The sequence below is a fragment of the Brassica rapa genome, chromosome A06, assembly GCF_000309985.2.
Source record: "Brassica rapa cultivar Chiifu-401-42 chromosome A06, CAAS_Brap_v3.01, whole genome shotgun sequence".
In the NCBI taxonomy this organism is placed as follows: Eukaryota; Viridiplantae; Streptophyta; class Magnoliopsida; order Brassicales; family Brassicaceae; genus Brassica; species Brassica rapa.
Genome location: NC_024800.2, coordinates 22,471,194 through 22,494,526, shown reverse-complemented (window position 1 = coordinate 22,494,526; position 23,333 = coordinate 22,471,194). Strand labels below are relative to the sequence as shown.

At 38.0% G+C, this 23,333-nt stretch overlaps 7 protein-coding genes across 10 annotated transcripts; 3 read left to right on the top strand and 4 right to left on the bottom strand.

Annotated features, from left to right (window-relative positions):
• The first annotated feature begins 2,596 nt into the window (after positions 1-2,596).
• Positions 2,597-5,734, top strand: LOC103874418 (protein ALTERED PHOSPHATE STARVATION RESPONSE 1). The gene is made up of 4 exons (XM_009152844.3): positions 2,597-3,774; positions 4,200-4,375; positions 4,463-4,686; positions 4,773-5,734. The coding sequence occupies exons 1-4, from the start codon at positions 2,748-2,750 to the stop codon at positions 5,551-5,553; spliced, it is 2,208 nt and encodes a 735-aa protein (XP_009151092.1). The 5' UTR covers positions 2,597-2,747; the 3' UTR covers positions 5,554-5,734.
• Positions 5,735-5,791: 57 nt separating this feature from the next.
• On the bottom strand, positions 5,792-8,464 carry LOC103874416 (DDT domain-containing protein DDR4). Its single transcript, XM_009152840.3, has 11 exons — positions 8,276-8,464; positions 8,036-8,146; positions 7,805-7,894; positions 7,683-7,720; positions 7,513-7,594; positions 7,293-7,399; positions 7,058-7,211; positions 6,866-6,958; positions 6,668-6,788; positions 6,543-6,585; positions 5,792-6,334 (listed from the first exon to the last, which is right to left on the bottom strand). Exons 1-11 carry the CDS (start codon positions 8,447-8,449, stop codon positions 6,082-6,084), a joined length of 1,266 nt encoding a protein of 421 aa, XP_009151088.1. The 5' UTR covers positions 8,450-8,464; the 3' UTR covers positions 5,792-6,081.
• A 373-nt stretch (positions 8,465-8,837) lies between these two features.
• On the bottom strand, positions 8,838-10,157 carry LOC103874417. Of its 2 annotated transcripts, none has more exons than XM_033273964.1 (4): positions 9,984-10,157; positions 9,441-9,492; positions 9,190-9,354; positions 8,838-9,087 (listed from the first exon to the last, which is right to left on the bottom strand). In XM_033273964.1, exons 1-3 carry the CDS (start codon positions 10,060-10,062, stop codon positions 9,204-9,206), a joined length of 282 nt encoding a protein of 93 aa, XP_033129855.1. In that variant the 5' UTR covers positions 10,063-10,157; the 3' UTR covers positions 8,838-9,087; positions 9,190-9,203. The 2 variants fall into 2 exon arrangements, with proteins under 2 accessions (XP_033129855.1, XP_009151091.1); XM_009152843.3 differs by having other exon boundaries at positions 8,840-9,091; positions 9,193-9,354.
• Positions 9,241-14,959, bottom strand: LOC103874415 (leucine-rich repeat extensin-like protein 7). The gene is made up of 3 exons (XM_033273962.1): positions 9,984-14,959; positions 9,441-9,492; positions 9,241-9,354 (listed from the first exon to the last, which is right to left on the bottom strand). The coding sequence occupies exon 1, from the start codon at positions 12,082-12,084 to the stop codon at positions 10,825-10,827; it is 1,260 nt and encodes a 419-aa protein (XP_033129853.1). The 5' UTR covers positions 12,085-14,959; the 3' UTR covers positions 9,241-9,354; positions 9,441-9,492; positions 9,984-10,824.
• Positions 14,960-15,204: 245 nt separating this feature from the next.
• On the top strand, positions 15,205-16,703 carry LOC103874413 (polyadenylate-binding protein-interacting protein 6). Of its 2 annotated transcripts, XM_009152837.3 has the most exons (3): positions 15,205-15,382; positions 15,836-16,197; positions 16,280-16,525. In XM_009152837.3, the coding sequence occupies exons 2-3, from the start codon at positions 15,850-15,852 to the stop codon at positions 16,451-16,453; spliced, it is 522 nt and encodes a 173-aa protein (XP_009151085.1). In that variant the 5' UTR covers positions 15,205-15,382; positions 15,836-15,849; the 3' UTR covers positions 16,454-16,525. The 2 variants fall into 2 exon arrangements, with proteins under 2 accessions (XP_009151085.1, XP_033129854.1); XM_033273963.1 differs by lacking the exon at positions 15,205-15,382 and having other exon boundaries at positions 16,280-16,703.
• A 255-nt stretch (positions 16,704-16,958) lies between these two features.
• LOC103874411 (dnaJ homolog subfamily B member 1) lies at positions 16,959-18,550 on the top strand. The gene is made up of 3 exons (XM_018659886.2): positions 16,959-17,499; positions 17,619-17,965; positions 18,031-18,550. Exons 1-3 carry the CDS (start codon positions 17,335-17,337, stop codon positions 18,467-18,469), a joined length of 951 nt encoding a protein of 316 aa, XP_018515402.1. The 5' UTR covers positions 16,959-17,334; the 3' UTR covers positions 18,470-18,550.
• LOC103874412 (SPOC domain-containing protein 1) lies at positions 18,504-23,116 on the bottom strand. Of its 2 annotated transcripts, XM_009152835.2 has the most exons (5): positions 22,925-23,116; positions 20,500-22,735; positions 20,199-20,319; positions 19,607-19,666; positions 18,504-19,492 (listed from the first exon to the last, which is right to left on the bottom strand). In XM_009152835.2, the coding sequence occupies exons 2-5, from the start codon at positions 22,692-22,694 to the stop codon at positions 18,656-18,658; spliced, it is 3,213 nt and encodes a 1,070-aa protein (XP_009151083.1). In that variant the 5' UTR covers positions 22,695-22,735; positions 22,925-23,116; the 3' UTR covers positions 18,504-18,655. The 2 variants fall into 2 exon arrangements, with proteins under 2 accessions (XP_009151083.1, XP_009151084.1); XM_009152836.3 differs by lacking the exons at positions 18,504-19,492; positions 19,607-19,666 and adding an exon at positions 19,825-20,048.
• Between the last annotated feature and the right edge of the window lie 217 nt (positions 23,117-23,333).

The window sequence follows — 23,333 nt, the reverse complement described above, 5'->3', positions numbered from 1 at the left end:
TACTTGCTTCTTGTTGTTTAGCAAGAACTAGGTTAAGACCCGCGCCTTGCGCGGAATGAATATTAAATATAAATTATTTTTAAGTATTATATATTTTTTACATATTATGAAATAATAAATATATATTGAATAATTAAAAATTTAGTAACTATACCGTATATAATTAAATTGGTACAAATACTTAAATAAATTTTATTAATCGAGACAAACACTTTTTCTATTTTATATATGCTATAAAATTAAGTTTACATGATATTAACATAGATATATAGTACATTTTTAATAGTGACATCTGTTTAAAAAATATTTTATACTCATATTATTTTGATCGTTTGTATTTCTTTATAACAAAAAAAATAAATCAATGATAACAATAAAAAATTTGTGGGATGTTTAATAGTTTTAGTAATTTATAATTTTATAAACATTCAATGCAAAATCTAAAATCTAAATATTAAGTTTTCAATAATTGTTCAAAATGTTTATCAAAAAGATTTAAAGCAAATTCGAAATTAAAATACTTATGTATTTTATATGGTATATAATTTATTTTTAAAAAATATTAATATACATATATATAATATTTCCTACTTATGTAATTTCGTAATCATTTGTATCTTGTTATAACGTAAATTTTAAACCATGGATCACAAAAATTTCAATGTAAGATTTTTAACAACTTTAGTCATTTAGATTCGTTTTTAAAAATTCAAAATATAGCATATACGAAAAAATTTAAATTTTTATTATATAGTTAATGTGGTTGTTTAATTTATTTTAATAAGTTAAAATTTTTAAAAAATGATAGAGAATAGAGTAATTTTTATCAAATCTTTATTATTCAAAATCATTAATTGTCATATATACTTTAGCCACATTAGGTAATTCCGTAATTTTTATTTAAGGAAACAATGAAGAACATTTATGATTAATTTATGGTTAGTTTAATAAAAAGCTTATTATATATTTATATGGACCAACATATTTTTCTAAGGATTCTAAGAATGATTGTGGTGATGACATGTGGCTACAAAAATATGTTGTAATGCTTCTCTTTTAATATATAGGGGATATATAATAAAACTAATTAATCAAGTGGGGTGGTGGTCTAGTGATACTAGTTTCCAAAACCACTGATTCAAATAGTAGTTTACGTCTTAAATATAACACTATATATCATTGAGGTTCAATGACTTTCTCTGGACGCAGATCTTTTTACCTCTGTGTAGCGACAAATCAAGGAGAACACGAGGTTCGGAAGCTATGTCTATGGTCTAACAAAGCAAGTGTGAAGAGTTTTATCTCCTCTGTTTAATCATCAAGAATTGTACATGGGAAAAAAGAAAGAACGAATTGTACATGAGAAGGAGAACACATAGAAGAAGAGTCACGAGGTTTTGATAGTTTCTATAATATAGTGTCATACAAAAAGAACATGTCCATCCAACCCCAACCAAATTTAAACAGTAGACTCAATTTCTCCAAATACAATTTGCACACAATCAAAATCCGCAGGAGATCAACTCATAGCTGTTTAGGCACATATGTTTTAATTTTAGGGATGGGCAAAAAAACCGAACCGAGTCAAACCGAATCAACCGAACCGAAACCGATTCAAACCGAACCAAAGTCTATTTCAAACTATTCGGTTGAAGATTTCTCCAACCTGAATGGTTCGGTTTAAACCGAACCGAACCGGTTAAACCGATATGTTTTGTAATTATTTAAATTTAAAATATATTAATAATACCAATACTAAAATTCTAATACCAAACCACATATTTCTATTTTTTATTCATTGACATATATTCTTATAACCTAATATGTAATCATCAAGATATTTGATTTTAAAAAATTAAAAAGTCTGTATTTTTATATTTTTATATATGTGAACATGGATGTTAAATCTAAACCTAAAACCTAAAGCAAATTTTATTAAAAATAAAAGTTCTTTTCCACGGCATCACATGGAAGATGATTCATTGCAAACTTTTTAATAATGATATAATAGACATTACTAATGATGTTGATTTTTTTTTAGTTAACTTTCATTTGTTTTAATTCTTATATACTTTTTGTGACTTTTAGAAAATTTTGTTTCAGTTTTATATTGAATTTAGTTCAAATAATTTATGTTTACATAATTTATCTTTAAAAAATTAAACTATAACGAACCTAATTAAAATGAGTAAATGACCCAAAAACAAACCGAACCGAATATAAACCGAACTGAACACAAACCGAACCGAACCAAACCAAACTAATTATGGTTTATTTTAGTTGAAAAAATACTAGAATCGAACTAACCAAACTGAACGGAAAAAATAACCAAAGTGCCCATACGAACCAAACTCTTGCAGCTCAAACGGTTAAAAAGGAAACAAAAAAGATCTGATCAAAAGAAAAGAAAAGAAGAGCAAAATAGAAAAGGAAACCAAAAGAAGCATTTTCATTCATGTGTTGATTGAATGGATACAAAGAGCGTTACGGTGTTATAAAGGTTATGCAGAAAACGACGCCGTAGTGCGTTGAGATATGTGACCGACCGTTAGGACAGCCTATTTTTTAAAATATATATGGATATTCAGACGAGAAGTAAGTACATAAAGATAAACTCCACTCGCGGTGGCGCGTGGTAATTATCACAACACCTCTCTCTCTCTCTCTCTGTGCGCATCTTTGTCCTTCACTGTGTCAGTACTCACTCTCTTTCCATCTCTCTCTCAAAAAACCTCTGAGGGTTCACGATGGGGTGTGCGCAATCTAAGGTCGACAACGAAGAGTCGGTGGCCAGATGCAAAGAGCGGCGTAACGTAATCAAGGAAGCGGTCACGGCGAGCAAGGCTTTCGCCGCCGGCCATTTCGCATACGCCATTGCGTTAAAGAACACCGGAGCCGCTCTCAGCGACTACGGCCACGGCGAATCCGACCAAACCTTGGATCTCTTGGAACAGAGCCGCTTCGAGAAACAGAGCGAACGCGCCGCGGTGGTGGATCCCGCTCCTCCTCCGCCTCCGCCTATCGAGAGTCTCCCTCCTCCGCCTCCGCCTCTCCCGAAGTTCTCTCCTTCTCCGATCAAAAGGGCCGTGAGCTTGCCGACGGGTGTGGCGGGTAGAGGGAGGAAGGTTAAGGGTGGTGTTGTTGATGATATGGCGATTGAGGAGGAAGATGAAGAAGAAGAGGAGGAGGAGGGTGCTGGTAAGGTGGAGGAGGAGGAAGAGTCTTCGCCGAGAACGCCGGAGAATGTTGGGAAGGGTAGGAAGAGACCGGAGACGCCGGAGGTTGTGAGTGCGTCGCCGGCGAGTAACCTGGCTTGGGACTACTTTTTCATGGTGGAGAATGTGCCTGGGCCTGACTTAGAAGATAGGGAAGTTGGAAACGGGTTTGAGTCTCAAAAAAATCATAACTTTCGCTTTAATGAAGAGATTGAAGAAGAAGAAGAGGAGGAGAAGGAGGAGGAGGAAAAAGCTGGCATGTTCCGTAAGAACTCAGGTCACATTGGTGTTGAGGAAATGGAGCCAAAGACACCGGAGAAAGTTGAAGAAGAAGAGGAGGAGGAGGAGGAGAAAGGTAGAGCTAAGAATAAGATTGAGCATGCCAACACTGCTCCACCGGAGTTCCGGCGTGCGACCACGGCGTCAGACGTGAATCTGATGAAGATTCTGGACGGGATTGATGATCGGTTCTTGAAAGCGTCAGAGTGCGCACAGGAGGTTTCCAAGATGCTGGAAGCAACAAGGTTACATTATCACTCCAATTTTGCTGATAACAGAGGTATTCTTCTTTCTTAGCCAAGGCACGAGTTTGGTCATATATTGAATGTTCTCTGGTTAAGCTTTTATTACAAGGCATTCTAAGACAAAAACTTTAGTTACTGTGGTTCATAATGGTGGTTTAGAAAGATTGGTTTCTTTGTTTCTCTAACTGAAACTAGACAAAAGAAAGAAAAGAGTTTTATTTTTGTAGATCAGATCATGGTTTAGTTTCTGCAATATTCCTTCTGTTGCACTTTTTTGGTATGGTCTACTTTGACATCTGTCTGAGAATCCAATAATGAACCTTGTTAATAGATCTGGTGGTTTTCTTAATTGTTTATTCACGTGAAAAGATATTAAACAAAATTAAACACTTTAACATCCTTTTCTCCCTATTCCTACCAAGTGTTGTTTCTTTTTGACAAAGTTTCCCTTTTTTATCAGGATATGTTGATCATTCCGCTAGGGTGATGCGGGTTATAACTTGGAACAAATCATTGAGAGGCATTTCAAACGGCGAAGGTGGGAAAGAAGATCAAGACTCAGATGAGCATGAGACTCACGCCACCGTGTTGGACAAATTGTTAGCATGGGAGAAGAAACTCTATGATGAAGTCAAGGTAGCTAGCTAGCTGATCATTTGTCTCTACTACCTTTCGTGTGTGAAGGATATGTCTAGTTGAATACATTCTTTGTTCTTTCTATAGCAAGGTGAGCTTATGAAGATAGAGTATCAGAAGAAGGTAGCTTTACTCAACAGGTATAAAAAAAGAGGTGCGAGTGCAGAAACAGTGGAGAAAACAAAGGCTGCCGTGAGTCATCTCCACACTAGATACATCGTCGACATGCAATCCATGGATTCAACTGTCTCTGAAGTAAACCGTTTAAGAGATGAACAGTTGTATCCAAGACTTGTCTCCTTAGTCGAAGGGTAACTTCTCTCTCTCTCTCTCTCTCTCCTTCAAATTAGCATTTTAGCCAACTAATTTTTCTGAACGTGTGACACATCTCTTCTAGGATGGCGAAGATGTGGTCTAACATGTGCATACAACACGACACACAACTAAACATTGTCGGAGAGCTAAAATCTCTCGAGATCTCAACCTCTCAGAAAGAAACAACAAAGCAGCATCACCAGCAGACGCGGCAGTTCTGCACCGTCTTGGAAGAATGGCACGTTCAGTTCGAAAGGCTCGTGACGCATCAGAAGCAGTACATTAACTCTCTAAACACCTGGTTGAAGCTCAACCTTATCCCCATAGAGAGCAGTCTCAAAGAGAGAGTTTCCTCTCCTCCAAGGCCTCAGCATCCGCCAATCCAAGCCCTTCTCCACTCGTGGCACGACCGTCTCGAGAAACTACCCGACGAGGTGGCCAAATCAGCCATCTCGTCGTTCGCAGCGGTTATCAGAACGATCCTGCTTCATCAGGAGGAGGAGATGAAGCTGAAGGAGAGATGCGAAGATACAAGGAAGGAGTTTATTAGGAAGAAGCAAGGGTTTGAGGAATGGTATCAGAAACATTTGGAGAAGAGAGGACCAGTGGAGGAGGAAGGTGGGGAAGATGATCATGTGACTGAGAGGAGAATTGTTGTGGAGAGTTTGAAGAAAAGGCTTGAAGATGAAGAAGAAGCTCACCAGAGGCATTGTGTTCAGGTGAGGGAGAAATCTCTGAATAGTTTGAAGATCAGATTGCCTGAGATCTTCAGGGCATTGTCTGATTATGCTCACGCTTGTGCTGACTCTTACGAGAAGCTCAGAATCATATCTCAGGCTCAGAAACCCACTTTATCTTCCTGAACCAGTTTTTTTTTCTTTTGAGCAACTCTTCCTGAACCAGTTTTAGTTCTTTTTAGACCCAAGAAAAGATGAAAACATGTCTCTTTCTCTGCTAATGTATTAAAAGAACTCGTTTGAATAGTTTTGTAGTAGTTGTACCTTTAAAAGATTAGTGCTGTCTCGCAGAAAAGTTGGTAAGATAGTACCACTCGTCCACCCTGACTGTTACTAACATTTTTGGACTATGAAATACAGAAAATGAAACATAACTACAATATAAGGACTAGTCTAAAACATCTCCAGAGAACACAATTCAAGAAACAAATACACAAAGAAACTTTAAAATACTGAGCATCCTATATAGGAGATAGTGAGTAAGTAAGATCTACATTGTTGGGAATGTAGTACATCCTCGTAGAACATAAGAAAAACTATCCGGCTCCCAAGTCCTAAACCCTCTGCGGTCTCTCCCTCCACCAGCATCCAAAAAGAGACAAAACGATAACTGGTCCTTTTACCATTTCTTCAACAACGTTAGACGTTTACAAACTAGCAGAGAGCTGAGTTCCTAGTTACTCTTTGCCTCATCCTGTTTTTGGCACCAAACTGGATCTTTTCCTCTGAGTCTTCCTTGCTTTTCTCGGTCTCCTTCACATCATCATTGTCGCTTTCAGGTGCTTCTTCCTCTGTTTTAGAAACATCCTCTGCTGACTTCATCTTGGTATCTTCAGAACTGTCGTTTGAACCAGCCAGTGAGGCATTTTGTTGCTCTATTCCTTCCTCCTCATCTCTATCCGTTTCACTGATCAAGAAAAGAAGTGAATGATGAGTCCCCTCCCTCGTGGTAAAGATCTTCGCTCAGACCCACTCAAAATATTTTGATTTTTCTAAGTTCTACAACAACAGGTGAGGGATCAACAGTTTTCACATTCGAGTTCATCAGATTATCTGAGAAGAAAATACTAATTAAAACTAGATAAGTTCCCTTAACAAAGCAGTCAAGCTCTTACTCTGTGTCCTCAACAGCATCTGTGATCATTTTGTCATACTCGTCTGCGTAATAAGATGTGCAAACGCATAAGCCACGAGTAACGGGATCAAATAAGAGGAAGCAACACAAGTAAAATGACTTTACCAAAGGTGTAAGTAACAGGCTTGCGGTTACGACAAGAACGGGTAAAGCGGATAGGACGGGATATGTTGGCACTAACGAACATCTCTTGCCTCATCTTCTTTTTAATGGCTCTTTCTTTTTTCTGTTAACATGATATAGCAGATGTGCATAAGCGTAAAGAACAAACTTGAGGGATGTAGCTAACAGTGGAAAACGTACTTTATGAAATTTCTCAACAACGGGCATGGCATCTGTCTCAATCGTCTTGCCGACAGCAGCCAAAGAAGATGCTTTGCTTGATGATAACTCTCTCTGCCATTACAGCATATCAGTATCATTAAAAATGGGAAATGAAACCATTTAACAAATCTTATAGACTAGAAGCAGAAACAAAAATATCGAAAAGCTTACAGCAACTCTTTGAAATTCATCTAGATTGGTTGCTTCAGTTTCCCAGCAGAAACAGGATGCATCTGAGAACACATTCTTCCTTGCTTTAGCGCTTTTTGAGACTTCATTGACTTCCTTATATAATCTGTACCCCAGGATGTCATTACCATCAAACCTAGAACAGAAAAAAAACAATGAAAGTTAGTCAAACCCAAATGTAAAAATATTGAAAGATGTAAATAGGACATGTAACTACCAGTAAGAAGTCTTCTTTCCATCTCCTCCTAACTTCCTTTTGCCGAAACATGGATTCAGGGCTCCTTCATTGGCATTATCTTGAATATACTTACGAGCATCATCTTGCTATATCATCAACCAATGGAAACAAACAAACAAAATAAACTTGTAAGAAAAAGTAGCAAATGAAATGTAAACATAATATATAGTTCAAATACTAAATGAAAACAAGATATTACTTGGGCTCGAAGCTCACAAAGTGCTTTCAGAAACTGCAGGCGATCAGTAGGGTCAAGTCCTTTGTATCCAGATATTTCCTCCCTAACCATAAAGAAGAGAAGAAAGTTGTTACCAACACCATACCATTATAACCTGAACCAACGCAAGATTAACATCATTTAACCTATACCCTTTGTTAGCGGTTACAGGAATTTCACCATTGGCAATCTACAATAATGGTATCACATGAGTCAAATAAGGAAAACCATAACCTCTTTCAAAAACAGATATAAGGTTCACTGTGGGCCTTACCGATGGCCACCATGGATCGAGTTTCTTACACAACGCAGTGATCCATGCATCTCCGCCCTCAAGCGATTTATTATTCACCGGTGGTATTCCCTATCGAAAATCAGATCCACGTGTTATTCTTATGGGCAATAATAAACAAACTTGTGTGCATGGTTTACAAATAATCAAAAGAAGATTTTTGTGAAACTTAAGTTATATGTTAAGAGCTCAATTATAGATAAAAGTCGAGACCTTTAGAAGTGCAATATGAAGCTGAGCATTTGTAGCGTCGGAACCGATGAGACCCATCTCAATTTCTTCAGCTGTTACCTTTAATTTTTCCGAGATAAGTGGTCGAAAGACCTGTCACAGCAACATCCAAATCACATGACCAATGTTAGAAACGTTTAGTTCCCAGTTATATTAAGGTAATAATCATATAAGTTTCTCACAAAAAGCCCTAGAATCTAAACACGTAAAAGAGGTTCATACATTGATGAAGTTAAGAACGGAAGCAAGTTCCCAGCTTCCACGCAAGTGCTTTACTGCTGCGTCTGAGGGTGAATCTTCGTCGTCCGAGAGAATCGTCAAGCCGTCGACGCAGTTTTCCAACACCGGTTCGGGTTCTGTGGTCGCGACCGTTGGTCTCTGGCGGAGAGTCACCATATTCGGAGAGTGAGTGAGAGAGAGAGAGAGGATGAAAGGGCTTTGTGGGGAGTGGGAATATTAATAAATGGAGAATTTTTTTAGGAGAATTCTCCCGCCACTGGAGGGATGCTTTCAACAATTTACTATTTTACCCCCAACGCATCCTAGGGTTAATTTTTTTCCCTTTAATTCCTTAATTCTTAAAATTTTAGTATTTTACTTTTGCTGATACGAGATTGTAGTTGAACAGCTGTACAATTTCTTTTCTTCACTAGTCTTGAACCATAGATAGTTTGATTCCTGATAATGTAAGTAGTATCCATACGAATTATGCAACCGTATGGTTTCAAACATCTCTGGTCATTGTACATTTGTTAAACTATATACCACATGTTGAACAAACCGATGGACATTTGTTCATTGTTGTTTATTAATCTTTCACTTCAAGTTCAATCCGAATATACTTAACCATGAGGTGTGTGACTGTAGAGTCATCCACTTGTATTTTCTGAGTTCACCAATCCGTGTTAAAAGTTTATGGTAATAGCAACGTCAAAGCTAAATACAAAACCAAGCCAGTGAATCTTTTTTGGACATTTTATATTATTTCTTTACCTGATGAAGTTTTTCTTTCTTTCTATAGAGCATGCATCCCCCCTCCTACATGAGACATGTCACATGAGGAACCGTTTAGGTAAAAGAAAAATGAAATTAGAAGTTCCATGTGAAGGTAAAGAGGAGAGTTTAAAATCTGAGTGTACCGCATCTAGCTCTAGCTTCGGTTGCTTAACATGTCAAGGATAGTGTAAGCAGCTTTCTGGAACTGTTCTTTCTCTTCCTCGAGAACCCTTTTCTTCTCCATTGCATAATCCTTTGATTTCTCAATCTCTTCCTTTATTCCAACAGAGTTTTGATCGATCTCGCTGCATGGTTTTATTTCCAACCAAGAGAAAAAGAGGTAATGAATAAGAGCAGTCAGCAGTATCCACTAGTTAGGTAATATACCTACTTAACCAACTTGAGCATATTCTCCATCCCCATCTGAACTTGCTGTGACATTTCTGCCAAATTGAAATGCATCAGGGGACCATTGATTGAGAAAACATGTACTCGTCAGTCTACTAATGCTATTTGTATAAAGCCAACGGGACACAAAGCCTCTACACACATTGTTCAAAACGAAACGTAGAAAACATTAACCTGTAATCTCAGTCCCAACACTTAATCAAATCCATGAATAAAATAACATTGACCATGGCTATAGTATCACACCTACACTACAGTTATTTTCATCTACGAGAGAAGCAACTAACAATGGCGGTTTATAACAAACATCTCAGCAAGAGAAGAAACGCGAATTCGAATTTAGATCAAGCGATAATGCACAAACTGGTTCAAATACCAAATCGTATAGCATTTCATTCGATTTTGACAACGAATTGTATTAGTTTTTGCGATGATCGAGTATGAAAACGAAACTCCTGATTCCTATGGCAGTCTCCAAATGTTGCTTATGAATGAAAAGAATATAGGTAAAATGGAGGAAACAAACCGAATACGAGAGATGCCAGATCCGATTCAGCTTGCTGAGGAACCAGCTCCGCACCACTCTGCGCCGGTGATTCCGCCATTATCGCTGTTAGAGAGATATTTCGAAGACGAATTTGTGACTTGTTGTGAGGGTGCCGATTTGTTTGAAGACGAGTGTGAGTGTTTTGGGCTTGGCCCATTTTAAAACTCCGAAGCTATGCGACAACTTTGAAATTTTGAATAATTAAAAATCTTTGAACATTTGGATTGTAATTAGTTTACGTATTTACACACAAAAAAAAAAAGATAAGCGTTGATCATAGAGATAAGCTTCATGTTTTGGACCCTTAATAACACGTCACACGTATCAACTCTTTTCTGAATATTTTTGTGTTATTAAGGAATAAGGATACAAATCACGTAAACATTATAAAACTTTTAGAAATTAAACGAGTCGAAATTTAATGGTATAATTAAGTAGAATTATATAGTTTGCGTGGTATTAGATGGATTTTTTTATATTTTGTAATTTAATGATGAGGTTAGTAGTTTGGTGGGGACAAGAGGTGGTCAAGTGATATGTGCGGTCAAATGATTGCCACCGTTCGTTCTTATTAATGAACCTGAAAAGGCTTAACAAACAAGAATCATATAATAAAAAATTATGTAAAGTTAAAAATAAACACGCACATGCAAAATCTATTAAAGGAGACAAATCCTACACTTTGTCATATAGATTTGCAGCTTGCTGTCTCAAACAAATTTCCTCTGGCTCTAAACAATCTCGTTTCAACACATGCCCTTCTCTAGTCTCTACAATAGATCGATCAGTTCACCGGTGGCTGCGAGGAAGAGCCGGCCTGTTAAGCACTCGGAGACGGCTGCGGCGCTGGTGGAAGATACGGCGCCGATGGTGGAGAAAACGGTGATATCTGAGGTGGAGGAGGAGAAAGATGGCCTGGACAAACACACGAAGAAGTGACAGGACTACACTTGTAGGAGTCACAATCCACAGGCTTCGACAAAAACACTTTACACTCGGTCGCCGACCTCTGCACTTTCACATCCTTGAGACAGTTCATCGTGCTATTATAAGTCTCTAGATAACGACACGTTGGTGGTTCTCCAGTGAAGTAGTTAGACCCGTATATGAATTCTCTAAGATTCTTAAGCAAACAGATCTCCTCCGGTATTACACCGGAGAACATGTTACGCTCTACGTTTAACACCTCTAGACTCTCCATCTGACCCATTGACTCCGGCAACTCTCCGACAAGAGAGTTGTAACTAATATCCAATACGGTGACGTTTTGAAGCAGCCCCATGTCATTGGGTAGACATGACTGTAAACCGTTATCCATCAGGATGATCTCGTTCAGAGTCTTACCCATCTTGCTGAAACTCGTCGGTATACATCCGTCAAACCGGTTTGACGCCAAAACTAGAACCGATACCGGGGAACTCCCCATGTTAACCGGGATTTTACTAGTGAACCGGTTACTATTCAGAAACAAAGCGTCAAGGTCTTTTTCGAATAGAGATTCTGGTAATCCCCCTTCAAATTCGTTGTACCGGAGATCAAGGTACTTTAGTTTCGGTAAACCGATAACCAATTCCGGGAATTTACCAGCGAACCGGTTATTGCTGAGATCAAGCTCGAAAAGGAGACTCAGCTGCGAAAACCCGAGTGGGAGGGTCCCACAGAACCGGTTCGAGTTGACGTGAAACAGAGCAATGTCTGTGAGGAGACCAAGCTCTTCCGGAAGATGACCGGCGATATCTCCATGGTTCAGATCGACGCCGGAGACAGTTTTGTTGATGGAAGGGTCGTCGAGGGATTCAGAGCATACCACTCCGTTGTAGTCGCACACACGGGGTCCGAACCAGTTTAACGTTAGATTCCACGGGTCAGAGATCATGGTCCGCTTCCACGCTTGTAACGCCACGTAAGCTCTCTCGAGCCGTACGTTTTCGAAGACGAAGTATGGAGGTATCGTTATTGGGTCGTCTCGGACGTAAAGAAGTTGCCGGGACCCACTATAAGAAGCGGTTGCGACGGGCGATATGTAAAATAAGATGATGGTCGCGGCGAACGATAATAGGGTCGGTTGAAAGATCCTCATCACAGTGTAATGGTGTTTAGTTTTGTTAATTCACTCTTCTTCTTCTGCTTCCTCTTCTTTCGTTATTTTTCTGTTTTGTTTTAGTTGTTGATTTAAGTCTGTGAAAGAGAAAGATTAGCAGTGAATGCTACAGGTTCTTATTATTAGATGTGAGAGTGGAGTAAAACATTATATGCATCGCTATTTTTAGATGTTTGATTAGTCATTAGTAGATTGTCAAATCTTTTTCCTATTACATCGTTGGCGTTGACCCAGATGTCCGAAGGCTGTATTGTTTTTTTAATGAGAACATAAAAAACGGTATATTGTCTTTCATTATTATTCTGTTAGTGTAATGATCAATAACTAAATAAAAAGATTTTTAAATTAATCCTATTATTTGGAATTGACTTGGCAAATGTGAAATGAAAATCATACCACTAGTTTAGCGTCCAAGTAACCCAAGTTTAACGAAAGCCGAGTTAAAAATACACATATAGTATGTGATGATGCTAGTTTTTAGGGATTAAACTCAGGGGTTTGTTTATCGTTAAGGTACTGGCTACCGCTTACTTTTTTTTTTTTTACTGTCATCCTTGATATAAAAATCCGTGGAAATGTCTAGTTAACCTTTTTTTTTTCTTTTGCTAAAAAAATGTCTAGTTAACCTTGATATTACTTTTTGCTGACTCGAACTTATATAGGACTCTAGGGTACTTGATTAATTTTAATAAGAAAATTGTAATATTTATATGTGATGATTGAGCTTAACATAGTTGTGTGTCTGTGACTTAACGTAAATTTAGGTTATAATTATTAGTTAATCAGAATTGACATGGTTATCTTATCTATGACATTGATACGTAATACTCCTACATGTCAATGAAATTGAAAAAACGAAGAGCAAGTGCTTTGGAAAGTGTTCAAGAAAATACCAAAACAGCAAACTCGTAAACAAGGAAGAAAATATGAATTCATTTGATTTGACTCTAGTGCTTAAATTTCGAGTGATGTCGTAATGTAAATTGGTACAGAACTACAGATAATCATAGCATGATCTGATAAAATATCATTTAATTAATTATTAATTTAGTTTCTTAATTTGGATAAATGGTTTAACTCCGTCGATGTCTTGGTATATTAGAGACTGGTTTAAAGTGAACCGTCGAGAGAGTGTATATATTAACGGTTTTCCATCTATTCTATTAAAAAGGAAACAGTTTTAATCTATACTATTAAAAGGAAAGCATTCTTAAAAAAATTTACTTATTCAAGGTTGTTTAGACCTATTAGTTAGACTAACACCATATAATTCAGCCTATTTTTAAGCCAAAGTAATATTCCATACATCAACTCATAATTTACTTAATGCACAAAAAGAAATATTGTAACTAATAATGATATTTTACCTAAAGATTTTATTATTATTTTTTCAATACAAAAAATAACTTAAGGAAATAGTCATAACAAACGGATTAATATTAATGTACATATTTTTGGACCCAACATATAGATTATCGAACATATGATGCATACCTTTGTATTACAAACTTAACAATGTTCATTGCACTTTTTAAGTGATATGTTATTCATGTATTTCTTGACTCTTTTTATGAAATGTTATCACAAATTTAATATCTGAAATTGAAAACTATATCAATACTAAAAATAATTGGTTTTATAATAATGTAAATTGATAATTGTAACTATGATATAAATATATGCGAGGAAAATTCATTTTTAATTTAAAATTGATAGCTTGTGTGTTAATGACAATGTTTTGAAAACCGAATAGGACACTGATTCAAACATTGCACCTGGGTCAATGGTCAGACCGGTTTAATCCGTTTAACCGCTTAATTTTAATTAATTTTAAATTAAGTCACTATATATATGTAAGTATAACTATAAATTAATTTAGATATAAAATTATATCAATGTTATATTTTAAAACTGATATAAAAAATAAAATTAAAAATTTAAATATTAAAACTAATTTATTTATATATGTAGCAGAAAACAATATTAAATTTTGATGAAATCTTATTAAAATTTGCAATTTTTTTATTTTTTAACTTGAATTTGCGAAAACTGGATTTAATATTGAACTAGGTCCGATTTAACTCAAATTCGGTTTTTAGCACAACTCAGAACCAGTTAGAAGAGCGAGTCAGGATCCAACTGGTTCGATCGTACAGTCCGATCAGATTTTCAAAACATTGGTTAATACAGTTCAATAATTAAAATATATTTTTAATAATGAATATCTTTACTACTAAAAACATACATATCATCTCTAAATCTATTTCAAACAAATCTCACATTATAAAAAATAATGAATAATAAAAACATTAAAAGTCAATAGTTATAATGTGAAACAAAAAATATTATACTAGATTTAAAATTTATTAAAGATTAAAAACTTCAAATCCGCGCTTCTTAAGCGCGGATCAAAATCTAGTAAATCTACTTATAAAGGTTGTTTGGACCATTTCCTTTTATTATGTTTTGGCCTAATCCTATTTATTATAACAAACCTTATCAACTTAGAGGACATCAGCGTTTATTATAACAGCATGTGAGTTTATTTATCGGACCTATAAAGAATATTTTTAGAATATGCCATCGTATGGTCCTGGACAAATCTTTATATTTAACTAAATGAGACTATTATCTTACCGAAAAACACCATCGTATATCTTATATAAGCAATAATATAGCTTTATAATAACTATAGATTAAATCCCTTTTATATATTTGCTTTTATATTTTTATATTTTGATAGTTAATATATATATATATATATAGTTGTGTGAAATAATCTTTCCAATACCAACATATATATTTACACTTCATAATTCCTACACTATTAAACAAACAAACATCATTTTTAAAAACATTTCAACCAAATTTCAAAAACGCAGATGCTTGATCACATCAATATAAATCATGATGACTCTAATCTTAAAAAATTTATATGAACACAAAATAAAAATCAATTTAAACTTTTATTTTTACCGAAAAAATCCGCGCTAAGCGCGGATCAAAATCTAGTATTCTCTTTTTATTCAAACACAGATACGACGAGTCAGCCAGTTATTAATAGACACGTCACCATTCCGGAGAAAATATCGGAGAGGACGAGAATGACTATTGGAGAAATAACCGGGTCAGGGATAAAGTTAATAACGTCACCAAACAGACCCTACCATGATGCGACCTTCAAGTAAACGCTTCTTCTTTACAATAAAAGTCCATTATTGAGAGTTTCGATCGTCTCTCGATCTTCTTCAACGCCTTCGATTGCTTTCTTCTTCTGGTAAGCTCGTTTTCTCTCTCGTCTCTGCTTCACCGTTGACGTGATCGCAACGATGACGCTCCTGTTCGTGTTCGCTTCTGTTTTATTTGTGAATCAGTTTCTCTAGATCATATAATTTCTGAAGAAAATTTCAATATCTGTGTATGTAGTCTCGCGATCTATGTTCATGTAACAGCAATACATAGCGTTTGATTCGAGAATCGTTTCCAGGAAGCCATGTGTAGTATCTATGCCTTTAGATTGATTTTGACCTAGAACGTTGCGATGAACAAGCGAAGCTTTATCATATTATCAGAGATTTGTTTTATATCGGTTACGATTATCTCTTTGTGGATCAATCAATGTATGGAAACGAAACGAATCATTCTGATTCGGATTTGTTCTTCTGATTGGGATCGTTTTTTAGTTTACTATATGATTGGATTAATCAGTTTGATCTCTTCTTTGTTTCAGTACAACACGTAGCGATGAAGCCAGGAGGATCAGCATTGAATCCCCACGCAGCAGCTTACGTACCACTCTCCAAAAGAGAGGGTGCTTCTGCTTCTGCAAAGCCTGCTGCTGCTTCCACACATCACGTGCAGTACCAACCCTACGGAGCATATGGTTATGGAGACCAAGGTTCTCAAATGTACATGCCAAAGACAACATACTCCTCTGATAAGCAGTTGAGGGATGAGGATTTGGAGATGGACATGGAAATTGAGTACCTTTCAGCCACGTTCTTTGATTTGTCACATGAGTCTATCAGTGATGTCTACTTGGCCAACAATGGTGATCTTGATGCAACTATCGAAATGCTGAATCAGCTCGAGGTAAATTCATTCACTACTCACCTTGCATCATCCCTGCAATAGCTTTGTAATAATGAGACCTTTTGGTGTTGCATTCCTACAGATTTACAGTACTGAAGCGCAAGAATACCTTCCAGACACACTGGACATTGGTGATGTACCTGAAACCATCACGCCTTCAACTTCCTCAGCTCCAGAACAAAAGAAAGTGAGTAATGAAGCAAGCGCATCATCAACATCCTCGGGTACCCTCAAAGCTCCTGTGTCTTCCTCCTGATTTGATCAGTCACTAAATCTGAAGTATTATAAATTTCTTGCAATGGATATGATATCATATGAAGCTTGATGGTTATCTTAGGAGAGATCTCTTTCTATGTTTTCCTCATCCTCCCCTGCTTTGTTTCCTGGGGAGAGAGAGTACAAAAATGTATAGCTTTTTTTTTTTGGAATATTACAAGTTTGGGTGTTGAGAATTGGGATTGTTCTTATGGTGGACAAAAGCTATGAATCAATTAGCCTTTCTACTCTTTTGCCCATTTATGAGTCTTTACTATCCTCTTTTGCTGCTCAATATTACAGACTCATGAAGTGATATAGTATGTTGGCTTCGCTACATTCATTTTTGTTTCGTATTCTAATATTTATCAATGTAAACGATTATATCCATTAATCATTTGAGTAAACCTGAAACGTTTGTTGATACTGTCAATGTTATATAGTATGTTTAAGTTCAAAGGATGGAATCTAAACACAAATTCTAGCTATTTGCCTGTGGGTATGTAATATATAGTTAATAAACGTACGTGCAGCTAGCTACATTTGCGGTCCTATGGTCTCTCTCTGGGTACTATTATCAGAATCATCTAAACACGTCCGTCCTTGAAAAAATAAAGTTGTGAGAAAGTGGAGGAAAATAGATTCCGTGAATTTCTCTGCATGTCCGTTTAGACCTGCTTATAATATGATCTATAGCAATTAAGATCATCTGTGATCTTTTGTTTTTCCTCTTTCTACAGAGGATTCTACTTCTTGTTCTAGTTAGTTATACGCATTTGTTCATCATCTATTGGTGATAATTGAAGATCTGACTGTTTCTTCTTGGTTGGTTGTTCTATATAGGAAGATCAAATTCAAAGTTTAAATAGAATATACAAAAACATGGGTTTGGATTATTACAACATATTGAAAGTGAACAGAAATGCAACGGAGGATGATCTGAAGAAATCTTACAGAAGGTTGGCAATGAAATGGCATCCTGACAAAAACCCCAACACCAAACTGGAAGCTGAAGCCAAATTCAAACAGATCTCCGAGGCTTATGATGTAAAGTTGTTTCATGAGATCCAATCCTTTGGCTAATAATGAGTTTCTTGAGATACAAGTAAAATGTAACCAAAACATCCTGCGTTTTCAATCCTTTGATCCTTTATTTTTATTTTCAGGTTCTGAGTGATCCTCAGAAACGAGCTATATATGATCAATACGGGGAAGAAGGATTAAGCGATATGCCACCTCCAGGGAGCACTGGAAACAATGGAAGAGCTGGTGGTTTCAACCCTAGAAATGCAGAAGACATATTTGCTGAGTTCTTTGGTAGCAGCCCCTTTGATTTCGGATCAGCTGGAAGGTCCATGAGGTTTCAATCCGACGGAGGAAGAACGTACACCGATGGAACTGTGCCTAAGAAACCTCCACCTGTTGAGAGCAAACTCCCTTGTACCCTTGAAGAGCTCTACTCTGGATCAACTAGGAAAATGAAGATCTCTAGATCCCTTATTGACACTAATGGGTAATACACTTTACAAGATCCCTTCTCCTTAGCTTCAAGTTTAACAATGCTGTTTCTTTGAACAGGAGACAAGGGCAAGAGACAGAGGTTCTGACGATTGATGTGAAACCGGGATGGAAGAAAGGGACCAAGATCAAGTTTCCTGACAAAGGAAACGAGACAGTGAATCAGTTACCTGCTGATTTGGTGTTTGTGATCGACGAGAAGCCTCACGATTTGTTTAAAAGAGATGGGAATGATCTCATCACGAGTACACGAGTGACGCTTGCAGAAGCTATAGGTGGGACAACCGTGAGTATCAACACGCTTGATGGACGTAACGTACCCGTTGGTATCACTGACATCATCAGTCCTGGCCATGAGCATGTGGTTCCAGGGGAAGGGATGCCTGTAGCTAAAGAACCAAGAAACAAAGGTGATCTAAAGATCAAGTTCGATGTTCAGTTTCCCACAAGATTGACTACTGACCAGAAGTCTGCACTCAAGCGGGTCTTAGTAGGTTGAACAAGCCTCGAGGTTTTAAAAATCTGTACAAATCTTTGATTGTTTCAAAAGCTTATTATTAAAAAGACTCCATTATTGTCATTCTATTACAAAGCTACATTACAAGATGAGAGTGAAGTCGATACATATGACCTAAACAAAAACACAAACTAATGTTACAGAGAGGAACAAACGCATTCACACAAATCAAAATCCTCTGTTCCTACGTGCACTGTACTGTTGTTGTTGTTGCTGTTGCCTAGGTGCGTTTTGATTGGCCCTCCATCCATCTGATGGTATTGCACCATGTCCTTGTGGTCTGGCCATGGCTCTGCTATGAAATGGAGGACCAGGAGGAGGTGGTGGTGGAGGTTGAATCTGGTGGCCTTGCGGTTGCCATTCAGGAATATCGTCATCGTCATCATCTTGACCATTCCATGGCTGTTTACCTGCTGAGTTTCCGTACTTGAGTATGAGCTCCCTTACTTGATTCAAAGACCGAGACTGAGGCCCCACTGCTTGCCGGGGAGAAGAAGTAACCGGTGGTGCAGTGGAGGGATTGAAGTTAAACTCAGGTAAGTCATCATCGTCGTCTTTCACAGCTGCTGGGCCAAATCCAGGTGGCAAATCTTCATCATCATCATCATCTTCACTGCCATGATTCCCCATACTAACAGCAACAACAGGAGGCTGATGATGATTCTTTACACTCAGACTAGTACTAGACTTTTTGTTCTCTGGAGCCAACACAGAGCTCTTGGTGCCAGCAGCAACAACAGGAGGCTGATGATTCTTTAAAGAAGAATGCTGACGTTTGGATCCTGGCTTATGACGTGAGGCAGGAGACGAGACTGCACGCCTCCAGACAACAAGGCCGATCAAACCGATGCTGTCTGAAGATTTGGCCTCATCGAGGTGGTCCTTGGAGATGACCTTGCTCAGTAAGTCTAGAGTTTCTCCACGTGAAGGGCAGAGGTAAAGCTCCACGCCTGAAGTAGGCTCAGCGTAACCAACTCTTTGGTCAGCAACGTACGACTTAGCAACCTGACACATAAAGAATAGAAAGGGGAAAGACTTTATAAGCAGAGAATAATAAATGTCTTGACCAGAATTAGATATATAATTTTAGAAAATAATAGTAATAAGAATTATTATTACCTCAAAAAGGCTGTCACGCTGGCTCTGAGAGATGCCATCCTTACAAACCACGTTTATTACCTGCAAAATCCAAACAAATGGAACCGGTTCAGGAATCAATTATATAACACTGGTTGCTAAAAATGCATGTAACAACACTTTTTTCCTTGAAGAGTTTCTATTTTGGGTCATGATCTACATGTACTTTATGGACCATGTTTTGTGGTCTTGTCACTTTCTGGAAAAGATTATTGGTGAGATTCTATATCCTAAGTTGTTAATGCCACCAAACAATACATCTACAAGGTGATTTAACATCCAAAATTTCTTGAATCTGTTTAATACAAAACTTTCAGATTCAATCCACTGTTGATTCTCTCTGGTCAATAAGGGCTCGTTGTCTTGTCTCACACTTGTAGACCAACCGTGAGCTTTTGCTTTCTGGAAGGCCCTATTATTGTGTCTGCATTGAGAAATAATGACTTGCAATATTGAGATAGAGATTTTGTGGGTCTTTGAATGAATCCTCTCGTAGTAGTAGTAGTAGAAGTAACAAACAAGAGAGACTGAATCTAATGCTACAATGATAATGCAAGTAGTAAACTTTGAATACCATTAAGACACGGCTTCTAGACAATGGAAGCTCTTGTACAAACTTCCCAAACGCGCTCAGTCTCACTCTCCCCTTTACCTCCACCATCGTTGGCCACTCGCTTGTCTTTGCTTTCTCACCACTGCACCCACCAAATCCAGTCAGACATATAATGTTCAATAAAACCTATAATATCCTATTCTCAATTCAAGCCTACACTTAGATTCATTCATATTACTGGCACTACAACTCCCAATTCAATCATGTGCAAATTTTCAGAAATGCTAACAAGTAAAGCTAAGGTAAATTAGGAGAGACTTGCCTCTTGAAAATTCCGGTGACTGAGACAACTGAAGAGGCACTAAGCTGCAGTATACCCTCCCATATATGTTCTTCTTTAGTGCTAGCAACCAAAGGTGCTTCTTCTTCTGGCTTCGAGACATCAACACCGAGTTTGACACCCACATCCGGTTTTGGGGAAGTTACAATAGCCTTTTGGAGTTCTGTTTTAGGAGAAACACTCTCACAAGCTTCCTTTGGAGATCTCGAAGGAGACTTTAGATTTGACACAGCTCCTGAGTCAGATGCAGCCACTTCCTCCTTTACAGCATTCCCATGTTGTGGGCTTCTAAATGGAGGTTCTGTGTTCAGAGACTCCATGAACTCGTCAAGCGATACAATTGGAGCAAGGAAACCCACATCCTTCATCTCATCATCCATCGACAAACCTTGCATTGGATCAGTCTCCTCCGTCATGTCTCCCTTGTCAGAACTTTCCTTCAGCTCATCTGAGTCGTTTTTATTTAAACTGGACTTGGCTTTGGCTCGAGGTCTACTACGTGAGGTGATCCCAGCAGAGACATCCACCATCTCACTCTCAACAGGATCAACCTCCACCTGGAACTCGCCTTTATGCGTTTTCCTCACCAGACGACTCACATCAATGTCTGCATCCCTCAGGACAACCATCTCAGCCATCTCTTCTGCTTTCGCTTGTCGCCACTGAGAAAGCTCCTTAGAAGCAAGCTCCTCAGCCGTCATGGAACATAATCTCTCCGGAGAGATCTTCCCGGACATGACACTTTCCCTTAGCTCAGGGTTGTTCTTATCTTTCAAATTGAACAAGAGAGATCTTCCCTTCTCTTTGTACTTCTTATTAACGCCTTCAAAGAGCTTAAACAGTTCCAACTCTATTTTAGACGCCAAGACGTTTGGATCCTCGTTCTCCTTTCTCTCCTCAAGATCTGAAACAGGTTCCAAAACCCATGAGAGGCCGTTACCCTGTAGAAGCTCATCGCTGGAGAAATAACTACCGCTAAAAGGACCATCATCACTGGGGAAAACATCATCATATTGAGTTTTCTGTACATCTGATTGGTTAACATAGTTCATCTCTGTGTCGTTGGAACTCTGTTGCTGCAATATTCTTCCGTTGACATCATCTGCTGGAACACTGACATCACAAGCTGAGGAAGGTTCGTTACTTTCAGCTACTGGAGCACTTGTTTCATCAGTTTCTGTATTCTTTTTCCCTTTGGGAGATTCCTCATGCTCATGAACCAAAGCCAAGGCAGCTGCTAATGACTCCTTCATTTTCGATCTCAAAGACTCGTTTCCTTCGTTATGTGTTTTTGTTGACCCTTGTGATGGGCCTGGTTGCTTTTTGTTCATCACTTGCTTCCTCTGGGAAGCTGGTTCCGTTTGTTTCACTTTCTTGGCGGGCGCTTGTGGATGTTCAGTCTTGGGAGAGAGAGTAGCGGATGGCATATGAGCCGGCTCTGAATAAAATTGTTCTAGCCATGGTCTGTGATGCACTGATTCTACTCGCTTGTTTGGTTTCTCGGATGCAGACTCTGGTGGTAACTTCCGCTTCCCTGTCAGTTGAAATGACCTTGGACTGCGACAAGCAGCTAATGATCTATCGATAGAATATCCACGCGGAACGAGAGGTTGCAAACGAGTCTGCAAAGACTGAGAATCAGCCAAACTAAAAGGTTGAGAGGAGATTCCCTCTGGCTCAAATGCGGATGACATAGGACCAGAGACAGATGTTTCCACTTTTGACTGAGAATCAGCCAGAACAGAAGTTTGAGATGAGACGCCCTCTGGCTCAAAAGCAAATGACATAGGACCAGAGACAGATGTTTCCACTTTCGACTGAGAATCAGCAAGAACACAAGGCTGAGAAGAGCTACCCTCTGGCTCAGATGTGAATGACAAAGGACCAGAGACAGATGATTCCACTTTCGGCTGAGAATCAGCCAGAACAGAAGGTTGAAAACAGACGTCCTCTGGACAAGAGACAGATGTTTCCACTTTCGGAAAGTCCACCCCGTTGCCACACGGTGAAGCGACAGGCTCTTCTTCTTTAATGTCTGAAACTCTCATATCCTGAACAGGAAGATCGTTGGATCCTATCTCAACCAAGTTCGGATCTTTAAAAGTATCTGGATCCTCCGCTTTCAGAGTCTCCTCCATGTTGGTAGAGATTTGCTCACCTCCCATATCACCAGACATGATAAAACCACAGCTGCTTACTACAACATTCACTTCAACAGCTGTTTTGACAAGCAAAAGTAATATAAAGATTCAAACATTTCTAAAGTTATATACTTTCCCAGTAAATTCGATCCAATCCTAACAACTCATATATCAATTGTCAAACTAGAAACTTCAACCTAAGAAAAAATCTAAACCGAATCAAACCACTGGATCTAGAAAACACTAAACATACATAGCGACCATACCTTATAACAAGGTAGATATACAGTTCCACTGCAAATCAATCGGAGCAGATAGACGCAAAAGTGAGAAGCAAACCCTAAGGTTTCTTCTGGATAGAGTTTCAGCTGTTTCGGTGACAAAACGAAGGAGGAGAGAAAAAAAAAGACAAGAGTTCGTGTCTTCTAGAGACACAAGACACATGTCATGTGGGATGTAATATACATATGAGGCCCAAAATTAAGCCCAAAACATATATGGGCCTTAGCTACTTAGGATTCCTTCTTAATGAAATCCAACGGTTGTAGTCACGTGTGAGCGTCTTATCAAACGGACGCTATAATTGCATGAGACATGTCGTTTTTCTTTTTCTTTTTTTTTTTAATTAACTGCATGAGACATGTCGTTATTGGACAAACACAAAACTGCTGTTCT

Coding starts and splice junctions, on each gene's coding strand:
- LOC103874418 (XM_009152844.3), top strand. CDS start 2,748: ATGGGGTGTGCGCAATCTAAGGTCGACAACGAAGAGTCGGTGGCCAGA. Junction 4,376..4,462: donor AACTCTATGATGAAGTCAAG/GTAGCTAGCTAG, acceptor TTCTTTCTATAG/CAAGGTGAGCTTATGAAGAT. Junction 4,687..4,772: donor CTTGTCTCCTTAGTCGAAGG/GTAACTTCTCTC, acceptor CATCTCTTCTAG/GATGGCGAAGATGTGGTCTA.
- LOC103874416 (XM_009152840.3), bottom strand. CDS start 8,449: ATGGTGACTCTCCGCCAGAGACCAACGGTCGCGACCACAGAACCCGAA. Junction 6,789..6,865: donor TTGTTGAGAAATTTCATAAA/GTACGTTTTCCA, acceptor TCATGTTAACAG/AAAAAAGAAAGAGCCATTAA. Junction 6,335..6,542: donor GATGCTGTTGAGGACACAGA/GTAAGAGCTTGA, acceptor TTTCTTGATCAG/TGAAACGGATAGAGATGAGG.
- LOC103874417 (XM_033273964.1), bottom strand. CDS start 10,062: ATGGCGGAATCACCGGCGCAGAGTGGTGCGGAGCTGGTTCCTCAGCAA. Junction 9,493..9,983: donor TCTGGCATCTCTCGTATTCG/GTTTGTTTCCTC, acceptor TCAATTTGGCAG/AAATGTCACAGCAAGTTCAG. Junction 9,355..9,440: donor AATATGCTCAAGTTGGTTAA/GTAGGTATATTA, acceptor AAAACCATGCAG/CGAGATCGATCAAAACTCTG.
- LOC103874415 (XM_033273962.1), bottom strand. CDS start 12,084: ATGAGGATCTTTCAACCGACCCTATTATCGTTCGCCGCGACCATCATC.
- LOC103874413 (XM_033273963.1), top strand. CDS start 15,850: ATGAAGCCAGGAGGATCAGCATTGAATCCCCACGCAGCAGCTTACGTA. Junction 16,198..16,279: donor AAATGCTGAATCAGCTCGAG/GTAAATTCATTC, acceptor GCATTCCTACAG/ATTTACAGTACTGAAGCGCA.
- LOC103874411 (XM_018659886.2), top strand. CDS start 17,335: ATGGGTTTGGATTATTACAACATATTGAAAGTGAACAGAAATGCAACG. Junction 17,500..17,618: donor AGATCTCCGAGGCTTATGAT/GTAAAGTTGTTT, acceptor TTTTATTTTCAG/GTTCTGAGTGATCCTCAGAA. Junction 17,966..18,030: donor TCCCTTATTGACACTAATGG/GTAATACACTTT, acceptor TTCTTTGAACAG/GAGACAAGGGCAAGAGACAG.
- LOC103874412 (XM_009152835.2), bottom strand. CDS start 22,694: ATGTCTGGTGATATGGGAGGTGAGCAAATCTCTACCAACATGGAGGAG. Junction 20,320..20,499: donor GTCACCGGAATTTTCAAGAG/GCAAGTCTCTCC, acceptor TGGTGGGTGCAG/TGGTGAGAAAGCAAAGACAA. Junction 19,667..20,198: donor CTAGAAGCCGTGTCTTAATG/GTATTCAAAGTT, acceptor TGGATTTTGCAG/GTAATAAACGTGGTTTGTAA.